Source organism: Excalfactoria chinensis, chromosome 7, assembly GCF_039878825.1.
Source record: "Excalfactoria chinensis isolate bCotChi1 chromosome 7, bCotChi1.hap2, whole genome shotgun sequence".
Taxonomy (NCBI): domain Eukaryota; kingdom Metazoa; phylum Chordata; class Aves; order Galliformes; family Phasianidae; genus Excalfactoria; species Excalfactoria chinensis.
Genome location: NC_092831.1, coordinates 32,098,712 through 32,115,013, shown reverse-complemented (window position 1 = coordinate 32,115,013; position 16,302 = coordinate 32,098,712). Strand labels below are relative to the sequence as shown.

General features: G+C 39.7%; 1 protein-coding gene across 6 annotated transcripts in view; it reads right to left on the bottom strand.

Moving 5' to 3' along the window:
- SLC39A10 (solute carrier family 39 member 10) overlaps positions 1-16,302 on the bottom strand; it is a 110,493-nt gene that overhangs the window by 18,941 nt on the left and 75,250 nt on the right. For all 6 annotated transcript variants that reach the window (XM_072341048.1, XM_072341051.1, XM_072341053.1 and 3 more), the window contains exons 2-3: positions 2,628-3,698; positions 1,600-1,801 (exon numbers count right to left, since the gene is read on the bottom strand). In XM_072341048.1, coding sequence (XP_072197149.1) covers positions 1,600-1,801; positions 2,628-3,698 — 1,273 coding nt within the window. The remainder of the gene's footprint in view (positions 1-1,599; positions 1,802-2,627; positions 3,699-16,302) is intronic.

Genomic DNA, 16,302 nt, shown 5'->3' with positions numbered 1-16,302 from the left:
ATTCTGTTGCATGTAGAAGACTTTGAAACCTCCGTAACACAAGACATCAGAAAATTATCTGTAATAGGAGTACAAAACTCTACACGGTTTAGAAGCTTTTGGTCATCATTTAATTAAATTACTTTGCTTTAGATAACTGCATTGTGAGACCTAGTGAAAATCTTACAAGGTAATACGAGCAAACAGAAGCAGGACTATTCTATTATGCATTTAGAAGGCTTTTAATTAAAACTAAAAAAAAGCACAAATACCTCATGTTCAGAAAAGGCCTGCATCTTCCTAATTTTGCTAAGCGCAGAATAAAGAATATTGACACCAGCTGGGGCAAGAACACCTCCCACAGCCCTCAAACACTAGGTAATATTTGGTATTTTCCGCTTAGTCTCCTTACTGAACAAGCGAGAATGAAACATCACCCAAAGTCTCATTCTAATTAGAAAGACCACATACAGGGACAGTGTTAGATTTCAGGATTTATCTTTATCTCCTCACGTTGACCTATATCAGAGGTCAATGCTCGTCTTCAAAACCAAATCATTAAGTTCAAAATCCACACATTTTTACAACTAACTGGCTAACGTTGCTTATATGCAAAACACCAGATACCAGTTGGTATGTTACTGTCCACAATAAGATTCACTTATTTGGCAAATTAAGTATCTTAAAATGTTACAGGATCGTCCAAGTTCAGCTACTCATTAACCTACTCATTACAGAGAAAGAAAACGCATTATTTTAATAAGAAGCACTCAACCATGTAAACTTCCTAATTAAACTGTTTCAAAATGTGCAACATGACAGCTTTATGCCCATTTTCCGTATTTTAATTGGCAGAAAACACTGAACGCTGTGGTACAAATCCTCTTGATAGTATGGCAAGACAAGGGTCAACTCTTACTATGGCGAGACTACCCAAAACCAAAAGACCTGCTGCCACATAAAATGTGCAGGATGTTTACTTTGCAGCAATCTTTTGATAGTTTACAAGATACTGCGTCACTATAGAAGATTTATGTATAACAAGATCATCTTTGTTAGTAATGTAAAAAACACCTTTAATCGTATTTTCTGGAGAATGTACCGATAAAGGCACTGTTCTCTATCCCTAAACTAATACAGGCCAGTCCAACTTGGTAAGAAAGTCTATGCTGATGTAACTGCAACTTTTGGACAAACGTATGAACCATCTCAGCCACCCTAAGTTGTAAAATTTTAAATGATGTAAAAAATCCAAACTCTGGGAGGACACGCTGATCTCCAGAAGTGCTACCTGGAACGGGTAGCTCAGAGAAGCTACCGCAGATGCCCCATCCCTGGAAGCAGTCAAGACCAGGTTGGACGGGGTCTGTTTAGCCGAATTCAAGTGGGTAGTTCCCAGGATCACGGTTCCTCCGGAGAAGCTACGATGCCCCCCAAAATTATGCTTTGTCTACTGTCTTAACGGAGCCTACAGTCTCAAATTTCTTCTAAACATTACTTTACCCAGCAGTCAATGCTAAGCTGTATGATGTTTCAAACTTTTAAGTTAATATTCACAATGCAAAAAAATAAGAAGAACAACAAAAGAAAATCAAAACGCTTTGGATATGTCAAACCTACCTGAAGCACCTGTTTTATCTTCATTCTCAATTGATGCAGTTTTACTTTTCATAAAATCTTCAAGCTCATCGTAATGTACAATACAAAGCCTTCTGTCAATCTGGTATAGCAGAGCAGGACACATATATATAAAAAATTCAGGAGATATTGGAGAGCTGGTTTCCAGACCATAGCGTCGTAGCAGCTGCGTAACATTTAAGCACTGCAAGCAAATAGTACAAACAAATTACATATGGAAGCAACTATTTCACTAAACTAGTAAAAGCACATGTTTTCTGAACACACACAGGAGTGAAAAACTATGGTCCACAACATTCCATCGATGCTCAATTAGCCTCAGCTGATTACAGTGCATTTTAAGAGGAACCTACAGTACAAGTATCTGCATTATACAACTCAGTCCCCAAACATGTATATTATTGCTGATAAATGTCAATGAAAGCAAATTTTCTTCTTCACGCTTACACGGTACAAACTGTTAAGAAAGAGCAAGAAAAAAGGAACAGAACGTAAACCGATCCAAGCCAGGTTTTCTACTACTCCTCTTTACCCACCAATGCTCTTTTGTTTAGTGTTTCCCTTTTCAGTTCACTTTAACAACTAATTTGTCACTCGCTCCATCCCTTGTTATACTGCTATACTTAAAACGCTGTTATTAAACCATCCTGCTCATGCTCTAAACTTTGGGAGAATAAGGATAATAAATGTATGGACCTGGAAGAAATAGTGGATGCTCAAAAGAGAAATGGAAGAAGGAGCTCACACCACGCGCAGCCCTACAGAAGCTGCATCTAAATTGCTCCATGGCCTTTTAGAAAAGAGAAACAAGCACGTTGGAAAATATGCTAGAACGCTTCAATTATGTCCTTTCCCTTAAAACAGAGACAAACAGGCAATACAACCTGAGAAAGATAGGAACAGGGCAGACAGAACAAACATTTCATTCCGCTTCGTTTGTGGGTAAGCATCTTCAAGTATTATTTGACGACAGCAAAAGAAAACCTACCGGTTCCCCGTTTCATACTCACCACTTCACGATCACGTTCATCTTCATTACGATCCTTACGACTGCGTGCTGAAATAGTGTGCTTTCTTATACCCGTGTGTTTACAAGGTGCCTCTCGCTTGCTGGTACGGTGATGCCCATCCTCACTGCCCAGGCTGGAATCCTGATGTCCGTGATTAGTGGAACGATCTCCACTGTGTTCACGATGGTGCACGTGAAAGTGAGACGTGTCGTGTACATGATCGTGTTTATGAACATGATTGTGCTCACACTGATCACCTAGGTGATGGTTTGGAGGACAGTCTTGAGCAGCATCTCCTGAAGTCTCACTGATTTTCTTCCGTTTTTTCTTCTGTTTCCGCTGCTTTCTTTCACGCTGGTCCTGTGTTGTGTTTGTTTCTGTGGAAGGTCCGTGATTCTGTACTCCGTGTTCATTATGAATAACCGAATCGTTACGAGAATGATGTGTACCGTTATGGTCAAGATGATGATGCGGATGAGGGTGGTGATGATGGCGATGGTGACTCTGGTCATGAATATGTTTACCATCACCTTTTATAGACGACACTACGGCATCCCTCTCAGAGTTACATTTATGATTTCTCTTTTCGGACACACCGACCACGGTTTGGTTTTTTGAATCTGAGTGGCTGTGAGGATGGTTATGAGAGTGAAAATGCTTTCCTTCCTGTACTTCTAAAGCATACAGGTGAGAAACATGATCATGGCCAATATCGTCATGATTTATCACTACTACTTTCACTTCTCCTAAACCAAGGCTCATTAACAGTTTTTCCAGGCCAAAGAAGGACAACCTTCCATTTTCACCATAACGATCAAAAATCTTTTCTATGTAGTATTTCTGTTCATTTTCAGCTTCCGACGTTGAAAATTTACTCGGCGTAGATTCCGATCCTGCGGTCTGATGGTAGGGCGTCTCTGAGATCTGATAGCAGTTATGGTGGTCTTCGTGTCCCTCTTCAGGACCATGGTCACGCCCATCTTTATGGCAATGACTGCACTGATGAAAGATAAATGTCAGCAAACAAACGATGCAAAATTTTGTGTGCATGTGCACCTTCATCTCTGTTTCCTACAAGAAATACAAGAGGAAGCAGTTAGGTGTGAAAACACTCTCAACATTATATTCATTCCCGTACTTATTTGCAGCAACTGAATGACTCTAAACTTATTTGATATTAGCATTCACAGAAGAACAGTTTTTTAATATGGATACTGTATAAATATACTTTTTTTTTAATCCAACAGTGAGACAACAGGTTCTGCATATTTCAGATACATAGACTTATATGCCACACTTACAAGAGGCAGTTCCAAGGGGAAGTTAAGCGTTTACAGGCAGAACAGAACATTTTTGCTTATGTTTTCAGAAGCATCTGTGCCTACGGTAACTGGTAACACTGAAGAATTTCCATAAAGCACAACTTAAAGAATAAGAAGACTCCAAATATTGCCATGGTCTGAATTTTCCGTTTTAAGGCGATGATGGGAAGAATAGTGTTGAAAGCTCAAGTATCATTTGCTCTTTTACGTGTGGCTAAACTGCTTCCACAGTTTATCAATAACAAAGGATGTCTACTCAACTTGAACAATACCGATATTCAGACACACACAGTTGGCACTGTTTTCCAGAAATTACAGCACCAAAGCAAAGTCATATCCTACCTTGCATTAAATATAAGAAACTTAATTCTCAACAATAGGTAACAATGAAGCAACAACATCAGATTAAATGTGTATTCAGACTTGAAAACTATTAACTACATCACAAAATATGCTTTCATTTTCTAAAATCTGCAAAGAAGAACACAAGTATTTGTATAATTATTACAAAAGTAGCTTCAAGAAAAAGACCCAAGTTTTCTTCGCAATGATATAAAACTAGAAAGCTGAAGACAAACCAGGAACTGCATTTTATGATGTTTAAGTTCTAGAGACTTTTTCAGTGCAGAGAATACCCTCTAAAATACATATAAAAACCATCATTCAAGCACTGCCAAGGCTTTTTAATCCGTACCCCTTGATAGAAAACCAAGTAAATTGTGTTTCATTTATAGCATTTATTCTAAGTACACGTAACAGGGACAGACTGGAGCACAGGAATGTCCATATGAACCTAAGGAAGAACTTTACTGAGAGGGTGACAGAGCACTGGAACCAGCTGCTGGAGAGGTGGTAGAGTCCCCTTCTCTGTAGATCATCAAAACCTGCCAGGGTGCACCCCTGTGTGAGCAGCTGTAGGGAACCTGCTTTAACAGGGGCTTGGACTGAATGGATGATCTCCAGAGGTCCCTTCCAAGCCCTACAATTCTGTGATGCCCTCCCATCAAGAAAGGAACATACGAAAAGAAGAAAGAAGCATGGAACTTCTCAAATGATGTAAACATTTTGCTGACCAAAAAAATAAAATACAAAAACTAAAGTAAGTACAGAAGTACGGTTTTGACACACCGCTACTTACATACTCAATGTTTGAAAGCAGAGGAAGGATAAGCACAGGAATCCATCTACCCTGATTTTTATATATCCATATGCAGTCGAGACACCTTAGCAAAGTATCAGGCAAATAAATCAAGTATGCTTTGAACCTATTTTACGCTGAAAGCAAGTTTTGTTCCCTCTGTGAGCCTCAACTAGAGCTGATCAAACTCTCCTAAAATGAGATCCAGTTTCATAAAACAAATGGTGTATGCGCTCATTCTTCTCCAGCTCTGATGCCTGTGCTCTGTGAACCTGATTGGAAAATTGCCTTACAACAAACCACCACCATTTTCAAACCATTTTAATTTCTGAAAATATTAGCTTGATGCTTTGCATTTAAGCACTTGGAATCACATTACTACAAAGGCACACACATCACACAAAAATCTATGCCTTCAACAGGCTGACAGATACAAGAACTGAAAATAGGAAAAGGCTGCCATTTTGTAGCTTTATACAGCAAATAAATTAGTTAACACGTCATAATGGGGACAAAGTTTTCTCCTGTAAACCTCTAAAAACACAGAAGATGAAAATTCACCTTCTGGAACCTTAAAAGTCATTTAAAAAAGGAGAAAGAGAAAAAAAGAGCAGAATCTTCTTTTGCAATTCTGACCTAGTAAGAGATGTAAGATCAGAAGAATATCTGTCAGCTGGAGCCTTCTGTATCCAAACTGATACAAGGAACATCATGGGCAATCATTTATATGATGCCTTCATAACCAGCTCTTCTATCAGGAGTTTGGAATCACTGCAGTCTGAGTTAAGGGCTCTGACAAACATATCCAAGAAGTTTAAGAGGATGAGCTCACCCCCAAAATTCATTGAGGAGACTTGGACATGGTCTTTTTTTTTCCACTCATAGTGTCTATTTAACAGTGAGATTAAACAAGAAACACTGAAAACATCTCAAAGCACCTTCCAGAAACCCTTCCACTCTCCTCTGAGGACACAGTTAAGCACATAAGTTGTTGTTGATGCAGCAGAAAAAAAAACAGGTTACAAACCTCTGTACAGACTGACGCTTTACAATGTGGAATGTTACTCAATGTGAAGGACCAGGTCCAAAGGCTGGAGAAAGAAGTTAAGATTTACCCAAGATAGGCAAAAGCCCCGGGAGAAATATGAACGTGTATATATGCTTGCCTGTATGGTGCAGCATTAGGTAAATACATGCAGCATATTCTAATTCTTTAGCCAACTGTTTACTCTTTCATTAACTCCAGTGTCTCAGTACCAAAACCACTGTCAGCCAATTCAGTTAATAGAAGCATACCACGTTCATAGGTAAGACACCTTTTCTTTCCCTTTGCCACATAACGGTAATATTACCAGAACTAGCAAAGGAAAACTATTCTCACTTAAAACAGCACAATTCAGACTAAAATGTCTCCACCAGGAAGTTCATGACTAAAGCATGATAAGCATGATCATAATCCTTTTCACAACCTCATGATCTTTTCCATGTGACCATCTCATACAATACTACGAACGCATTACTTTGAAATTTCAGTCATGCATGTATAATTGCGGTATTTAGCTTTGAACGGTACCTTTTCTCAATGCCCCAGTGGTTAAAAGCTTGTAATCTATGACCACGATTCATTGCTCCAATTCAAGAGCTAAGTGTCATCAGACTTATTTCACAATCAATTTAAATGCCTATTTTCAATTAAACTAATAACAACCTTGGCACATTTTTAAGTCTACAATAGTCTTCTGTATCTTCCATTTTAATTCCTACCATTCAGAAGATGCTTACAAAACAAACATATCTTAAAAAGTCTCTAATAGAAGAATGGACAAGAGTAGGTTAACCATTTCATTTTTACGCAAGCTTCATTAGTAGCTAAGCAATTATAAATATATATCCAGGCAATATGCCCATCAATATTCATACGTATATAACACCAGAAAGCACAAGTCCAAATCTGACACATTTCAGTGACACCAAACTGTAGGCAGCTCATCTCAGTGTAAGCACATTTAGAGCCTTGAATCCTTTCAAAAGACCGTGGAAAGGCTGCCTGAGGACAAGGCTACAAAGGTGGAACAGATTCCAGCTATTATGGCTGCAAGCTTTGGCCTTACTCTATGCACTCGTGATTCCTGCTGCCCATCGTCCTTTCCCCAACAGCACAGGGATGGCTGGGCACCCAGCGGGGACAAATGCATGAGCAAACATCCCTGAGTTACAGCCTGCGTTGGAAATTGCAGCAGCCAGAACACACAGGACCTAATGGCACATGATGTGCTGGGCTGGGCTGCCAATAAATGAGGCTCAACTACTGGGATGCATTAGGGCAGTGGGACAACTCCACCTGAAGTCATGCTTCCAAGTTAGAGTAACTGTGCCTGTGTACAATGGGTAAGATAAACAGCTCGACCGTGCATGCTGACATTTAAGGAAATGTAGATGGGGCTGTCAAATGCAGCCGAGTGCCCCCTTGTTGAGTGCAAGCAAATGATTCTGACTCAATGCAGTTCTGACTGCAAACCCACTAACAAGGCTTTTACATGGGAGGCTGGAGGCCAAAGAACCCGAGCAGTACATCAGCATCAGTTACCTGTTCTGTATGGAAAACTCACACCATCTCTTATGCCACACCACTCCTTCTGGCATTTCCTCTGCTGAAATAAATACATCTCTAATTAAAGCGGGCATGATTTTTTCACTTTTCCACTCATCCCCCCCTTGAATTCCTGACATGTTTTCACAGATCCTACCATCTCAATCATTCCCCGGTTCGTACCTGTAGTGTGAAATGTATGTAGAAAGTAAGTATATGTAAGTATATTAAGGCATCGAACAGGAACGTTACTTGGGGGGACATTTTTGTTTATCATCACCTGCTTCACTGAAAGTAGAAAACCGGTCTGACAGCTAGCACCCTTCAAGCAGCACCCTTGGATTCCAGTAATGCAATCAGATAAAATTAAAGCTCAGCTGACAATTAGGTATATCACTGAAGTACGCATAACCCGCATATTACAGCATTTTTGTTAGTATACAAACACCGACCAGCCTAAGTGCTCAACTTCCCCTCCCCTCCTCCCACTCCCCCTTTTTCTTCTGTTTCTCCCCAACAATTTTAATTAAAAGAAACATATGAAATAAATGTATTGGATTTCTGCCCTTGCAAGTATTCCTTTACGTTTCTCTCTTATAATTTTCTTTCAATGCTTTCTCACAATAATGTTCTGCCTTTTTATTCTATCTGCAGAGGATCAAGTTATTGAAACTGTGTGAAAAAGAACCAATAACGGTGTGAAAGACACCTCTAAGTACTCAGCCTAAATGCTGCAATGACTGCAGTACCTTACCAGGACTCGATCAACCTCCAGAAGCTGCAAACCACACAGACACCAAACACACGAAATCAGCTAAAACAAGAGAGCACAGAGAAGGACAAACAGACTTACAGACAGAGCGATATTCTTAACAAACCAAGATGTTCCCCTCGTTCAGTACTGATAACTGAAGCACTTCTGTCATTAGTTTCTAGTAATGGCTTCTCAGAGTAAAATCAATTTGAGAAACGACTCTCTTTTTGTTTTGTGTATGTGAGATGCGCGTTTCTTGAATTAAAACACAGGCACATAAAGGCACTTCCTTCTTCTTCCCAGAATTACAACTTACCTCTCACATCGCAGACATTCACTCAGATTTACATGCAAAAGTGATGTCTGCAGCCCCCCTACACCTCCAATATTCCGCACTATTCCTCTGTCCAGAAACTCGGGGATCTAACAGCTCAAATCATCGACTCTTTATTTCCTAGATTTCCAGTCTTAAGCTAACGCCAGAGCGTCATTTCCTACTAATCTAACACCCATTTTCAAAATAAGAAATTTTAAATAATACGCCTCCAAGAGAAATCAAAATATTTCTGATAAAGACACTAAAGAAATCCACAAAACAATAAAAGTACTAATCCCATTTTGTTTTAACAGTCTTTTGCTGACATGAGCTTCTGCATATACTAACACAAAACACTCTACAGACATAGAAGTTACAGTGAACGACCTCTAACTTTAGTTCTCACCCATCTCCCGTATTTTCTTCCCTCTCCAAATTCAGTGACACGGGTTTGTGGATATAAGCTAAACTCATTCAGTTGAAAACCTACAGCCCAGTAGGAGGGGCACCCTGCAGGAACACACCATCAACTAATTGATCCAAGCCCTATTTGCTAAGTTAATACCAGATAAGACATATAGCACGGAAAGCATTTATGCATAACTGAGCACATTGTGAACACGTTCTCAAAACTGGAAATTTGAAGTATTTGAAATACCAAAGCCCAAGTGCACTAGAAAATGATCCCATATGAACGCAGTCGTAATCTTGTAGCTCAGTTGTACAGAAAGGGGCATTTGTTTTAGGTCAAAATGAAAATAACCGGGCCGCCTTCTTCAGAAGGACATTTACTTGCAATGAATTGCTGAATACAGCATCCTTCTCATAGCTCCAAATACCATAAAAAGCCATGAATACAACCTCTTAAAGCGTCAGATCTGCTTACCTACGAGTTACTTTTCTGTGTTTTGTACATAAACATTACACAGTTTATAATGCCTTGTTAATGCACAACATTTACAGTGGAGCTGGAGTGATTTTGTGTAAACATTCTGCCGTTGAGTTGGGTTCCGTGTAAAAATGCAATATCTGAAAACAATAACCAGGACCATTGGCATTTTAGCACTTCAATTTTCCACTGAAAATAAGCATATGTTTTTGCCAGAACTAATGCCTAAGTTGAATATTTTAAGATGCCTTTGCACCTACAGCACTCCTGCCCTGCCCTACTGCTTCATTCATTCATCCTTCCCATAAAACCATTTTTGCATACCAGTCGATCTGTTTGCTGATCTGTTCGCTGTGCAGCTGTACAATTAGATTCTGCTGAAAAACAGCTCAGAAAAAGAAGAAAGATGACTTTCAAGACAGATTACTTCTCCTATCTGCTTCACCGTGCAGCTGCACAAACACTGCAGTCCCCACAAAAAAAGAAAAAAGCAACCTTGCCTTTGGAGGCAGCACCAGAGCTGGCTGATTTGCAGCCCGACAGCCTATTTCAGCTACAGCATACACACAACCGGCCACTTCAAAATGTACTCAAGTAACGCCAAAAAAATGGACGACTTTTGTACTGAAAATTATTCCAGAAAAACTTCTCTAACTCTCTCCACAACACAGAACATAAGAATGCTTATAATGAAGCATTAAGACCAGCAGCAGTATGTTCACTCTTGATGTAACTTAAAGCACCGTATCCATCCCGCCCTGATGGTACCTTAGAACACTTGCACAACATGAAAAGGAGTGCCTTTGATAAGCTTTTAATTGCTAAAGGATCGCCATTAAAATCATCTATTGACCCTACAAGCCAAGAAGGAATTCAACATGTCTACTACTAAGCTGATAGCTTCTCTCGCTTTTCTTAAAAATAATCATTTACAACAGCCACCACAAAAGCCATTGAAAAATAGGACCGAGGCAAGGCACGCTTCCCTCATAGGTGCCCTACCAGTTTAAGATGTTTAATGATCATTTCTACAATTTAAAAGCAAACAAGTCTTCATAAAGACATCTCAGCAGATGGAAAAATAACATCTAACTTGCCTGACCCGTGACAAGAAATACCTGCACGTATTTGAACAGGAAGATCAGCCGAATGATCAGCCAGTTGAATCAGAATGTGTCATTTCTATCCCATCATAAGTAGACTTCCACAGAAGTCATGATGCCTAGCACTCATTTATTTGAGCCAAGACTATTGTTAAAACTCTGCAGGGCTACGTATTACAGGACTGTGTGATGACTTAACACTCAACCTAATAGAAACAATAGCTTAACAACTAAAAAATCACTCATAACGAACTATGATCTTTGCTTATTGTTGTTATTAAAACAACTCTGCAGGTGCACAGCTCCCAGGTGACTGAACAAAATGATGGTACTTAATGCGATTATTACTCATAATGCAACATTAGAGATGGAAAAGGAGAAAGGAAGCAGAAACCTTAGGGACTTAATCTATAGCACAAGCGGAGGTGTCTTCTCAGCTAAACTATTTTAAATAAAGCAAAGTACAAAAACTTAACTGGGAAATGCTGCTGTCTGTACGCACTTCCTTGTGCCCATCGTCTCATAAGTGCACGTAAAGTCTAACAGCAACACAGATGAGCAAAGAGAGCCATTGAAGAGTTTTAGAGAAACTGCACTGTATCATATGCACTTAGCCTGGAACACGCAGTGTAGCGTTCTAACTTGACCTACTAGCAGTTGCAGGCTTTTATTTTCACTCTGTACACTCTCAGTACCTCAAATATGGATGCTCCCTATTCACATCCCTAAGCATCACTGCGCCTTCTGTATTATAACTTAGGCAGATTTCTCTGGACTAAGTGCTGACTTGATTCCACACTATTACAGTCCCCATCCTTCTCAGTGGGATCATTAAGACATTACTGATTTCTACTTCACTTACATCGTTCATCTCCACGTTATTTTTCCACTACTGTTGGCAGCTTTCTTCAGTTTACATGATTCTGTTACTTCTCAAAGCTGCGGAAAATAAATACCACATTCTAACACCGCTTTGACATATCCACCTCATAAGCTGAAACCAGATGTTGTTTTATGTGAATTCTTTTTGGCAAAGGAATGACAACAGCAGAGAAGGGCTATTTGCTGTCTCTAATATTTAACGCAAGCAATTCTAAGTGCATCTTGAAACAAAACAAGGATTCTGGAAGATCGCCCTAACTATAAAAAGGCATATTCCACACAGAGCAGTATAAAAAAATCTTTTTCCACTCTCTGAGTAACAGAAATGGCAAGGCAGCCTATCATTGAAACCACACGTTGCCTGATTTATCTGAAAGAGATTTCTGTGCTCTTTCCACCGATTAGCTGAAACCAACTGAAAAGCAGAGTGGCTCCACCCGCAAATTCCAGGGGTCATTAGTGGGTGGTGACCATCATTCCACAAGTTCCACTTCACAAACAGTTAACATTCACAGAATGTAAAGATGAGTTTCTGGAACAGGTTTTATTCCACAGATAGTGGAGTCAGCATTTTCTGATAAAAGTATCCTCTGGCCTTCCCTCTCTTTGGGCTACTGTAACTGACAGTACATCACCCTCTTCCCTTCCACAGGCTGATGAGCAAGTCACAAGCACGTCACAAAATACTTCACTTTTTCACCCAATGAAACACACCGTATAAGATCAGGGTTGAACATCTTCTCTGCAACATGAAGTCCATCCACACCTCCAAATATATTCTACTTCTAACATGCAAATTAGCTCAGTTCAAATTATTATTAAACATAACCAATGTGACTGATTCGTCCCCAAAAGAGTCAAATGTTTGATTCCACAGTTAACTACAGCTGAAGGTATCAAACATTCATGTGACGCATTAGGGAGTCCGAGGCTTTGCTCTTCATATTTCCAGAGGCACAACAGTTTAGTCATTGAAGTTGTTACGGTATTTAGTCATGGGAATAATATGCCATCTCCTATCAAGCTGCCAGGTTACGAAACTGAAATACTTCAGTAGGTAGGCAGTCTACTTGGCACTGAAACCGATGTTTGGCATCCAAAACTAGCTACATCTATAGCATAGCTCCTGATCGGAAAAATCTCCAGTAAACAGGAAAATCTCATAACCAGATGTCCTGAATACTGAACATTGAAATACTCCCCTCCCCCCCGAGGCCTTCTATATCTGATTTCCTAAATTCATTACTTACCAGTTTCTGATTAAAATATACATATTTGTTCATATCCAGCTTTTAACTTTGATATTAGATATGTGACACTTGACACATGTGCAACCAATAATAGAATCATGAGGTAGAAACGTTAAGGACCAAGCTTTCTTTATGACCCAAGAAAAGTGAAAACATAACACAAAAGCACGACTGCACATACAGGCTGCAAAGCGGCAGAGCACCTGAGGTACAGCACTCCACAGTTAGTTGGTCACGGCTCGGAACTACTATGTAATATTTGTTAAGATACAGGCTAGGATTTCTCTGAGTTATTATTTTCTTCACGGTTAAAATATATAGCTCCTATTTGAAGAACGACATGCTGCTCTTTGTTTCCCATTGAGAATACCCTGTTTCTAAGATGTGATTAATCCTTTTTCATCTTCATGCTCCAAATCCACAGCTAGCAAACAAGAAGCAGCAAGACCGTAAATTACAGAAAATGAATTTGTAGAGGCTAAATTTTCCCCAAAATGACAACTCGTATATTTCAATTATGCTCATTTAAGGAGCAGTACATTGTCTTCTTCCAAAACACCATTTTCATTTGTCAATTGTCCAATTAACAGCAACAACAATAATTCAATTATTAAATACATTCAGTTTTAAAGGGGTTTTGGCTTAAGTTGAAGAACTTTAAGGCTATGAGATGTACCCTTGTGCACCAAAGGCTAAAAAATTCCACAGTACACTCCTTCATTAGACAAATACAGCTGTTAAGTGCTGGTAACCAAGCAGTTTCTATGTGGAATACGAGAAGACCAAGCGTGCTCTACAAAGACAGCGATTTACTGCAACTAATTTGATCCACAAAGTCTGACACATACCAAAGTAATAATAATTTGGTATGATTGCGGCATTCTCAGTAAGTCATCTCATCCTGACCCACTCTTCTAGGAGTCAGCATAAACCTCCCATGTTCTTCTCCCTGTTACTGAACTTATCTGATAAGAAAAAGTCAGCGTTAGGATTCCGTATCTTGCAGATGTGTAAACATACACATTAATATAACATGATTTCTTACTTGCAGTACTTTATGGGGAAAAAAACAAGAAGTTTTACCATATGAACAGATGAAAGCTGTTATTCTGGGATAACATGCAAATAGAATAGTCCACATTGTGTTAGAAAGCATTAAGAAATCAGATACGGGCATATTAGAGTGACAAGCTACACGCTGTATGTACTACCTGCTACAACTGCTGTATGTTTACTGAAATGAATGGAAATATATGGTATCACAGAATAATGGAATTGCTCAGGATAGAAAAGATGTTAAAGATCAAGCCCAACCACAGCCTAACCATACTGACCCAACTCTTAATAACCCTCCTCTAAATTACGACCCTGAGCACCACATTCAAGCTGTTTTTAAACACATCCAGGGATGATGACTCAACCACCTGACTGGGGAGCCTATTCCAATGCTTAACAAACCATTCTGTAAATAAGTTTTTCCTGATATTCAACCTAAACTTACCCTAGCGCAACTTGAGGCCATTTCCCCTCATCCTGTCACCTGTCAGCAGTGAGAAGAGACCAGCCCCCCTCTCGCTGTAAGCACCTTTCAGATACTGGAAGAGAGCAATACGGCCTCCCCTCAGCCTCCTTCTACCCCAGACTAAACAGCCCCAGCTCCTTCAGTCTCTCCTCCTAGGGCATAGGCCTCAAGTCTTTCACAAGCCTCGCTGCCATTCTTTCGACCTGCTCCAGCACCTTCATGTCCTTTCTGTGCTGAGGTGTCCAAAACTGAGTACGGTGCTCGAGCCTCACCAGTGTTGAGTCAGCAGCAGGATGACTCCCCTAGCCCTGCTCACCACATCATTCCTGATACGAGCCAGGATGCCATTAGCCTTCTTGGCCACCTGGATGCGCTGCTGGCAAAAAGCTCTGAGAGCTGAACAATTCAAGCATTGGCAATACACCTCTGCCAGACAATTGCCTCACACACTGTTCAGAACAGGAATAACTGGAACTCCAGCCTGTTTATGCATCACATTAAGTATTACATATAAAGGAATACTTTTATTTTTAGCACTGAAATGTACTGACGCAAAGATATAAAATTATCAGGATGGCAGTCAAGTAACACATTGGTTACATTTTAATGTAAACTAGGACTATGTGGAAATAGACTTCTAGGCTGAGATACTGACTTCTATGGACAAATACTCACGTCACAAATAAATGCTCCTGAGAATACTCTGCAAACAAACCTAGCCAAAGACACAGCCAAAATGATACGGCTTACAATCCACAGTCTGAGAGCAATTATCAAAGCAGTGGTGCCTGATGAAAAGAGGCCTTTTTTTATATAAATTACATAGAGCCTTGAGAAGTAGCACAGCCACCCATTAAAACAGAATTCAATATCCCACTTGTCAGTAAGGAAGCTCTTCTGCACCTCACTGTACCTGGTATGGATGAAGAAACACGTGGTGGCACACTAAGGCTTGGTTAGCCATAAAATGCACACCTGCCTGCTGTTCCTTTGGCTGCGGTATTACTACTGTTATGTTGTTAAGCAAGTTAAATCCAGCATTCAAGATTACACTGGTAACATCTATGAGAGACTACTTTAAAGATTATGAATATTTTTGCTTTGCTTTGATGCTCCAAACTAAGTACGGCCGTATTCTATCAGCAACCAGCTCAGTTAGGAGAGGAACTAATTAGAGATATCCTATCATCAGCCATAAATCAATTATCATTTCCAGCTATCCCCAGTACTGAAAGCATTTCTTCCATCCACTAACAATCACTGCACTACAGTAATAAAAATGCAGCTGCAATAAAAAGGTACAAATATCGTTTTATGAGTGTGGTAAAGATAAAGTCATTCTGAGACATGGATCTTTGTGTGTAATATTGTAGGGGCACCTACAAAAGCTTTACTGTTGCCCTATTTACTAGGAGCTACGACTGGGGACTTAGTAAACAATATGCAGAAACACCGAGCCAGAATTTGGTGAACAAGACCTCTGCTGGAATACATCTGTAATTCTAAGCAAATCCTGCACTTTTGCATGTATTTACTCTGAAGAGTTTGTATCTTACATTGGCTTTCTATCTTAGGAAAAAGTCTGACCACACCAATACTTTCAAAGAACTTCGTTTGATGGATGACTTTCAGACACAAGCACTGTTATTCAATTACTCCCATTACTATCTTAATTCAACACTGATTTAGCTAGCTAATACCAATGACTACTAAATTACATCTTGTCACTCAAGCACTGAACCAAACGCATGAGGACTACAGCCTTCTGTACCTCTTACCTCTTGAGAGCTTGAGTGTTCTTCTCACTTATCCCTATTGGATATTGGACACATTTTACACTTGATTGTGAGCCCAGATTGTTCAGCCTGGAGAAGAGGAAGCTTGGAGGTGACCTTAACCTCTCTGTACA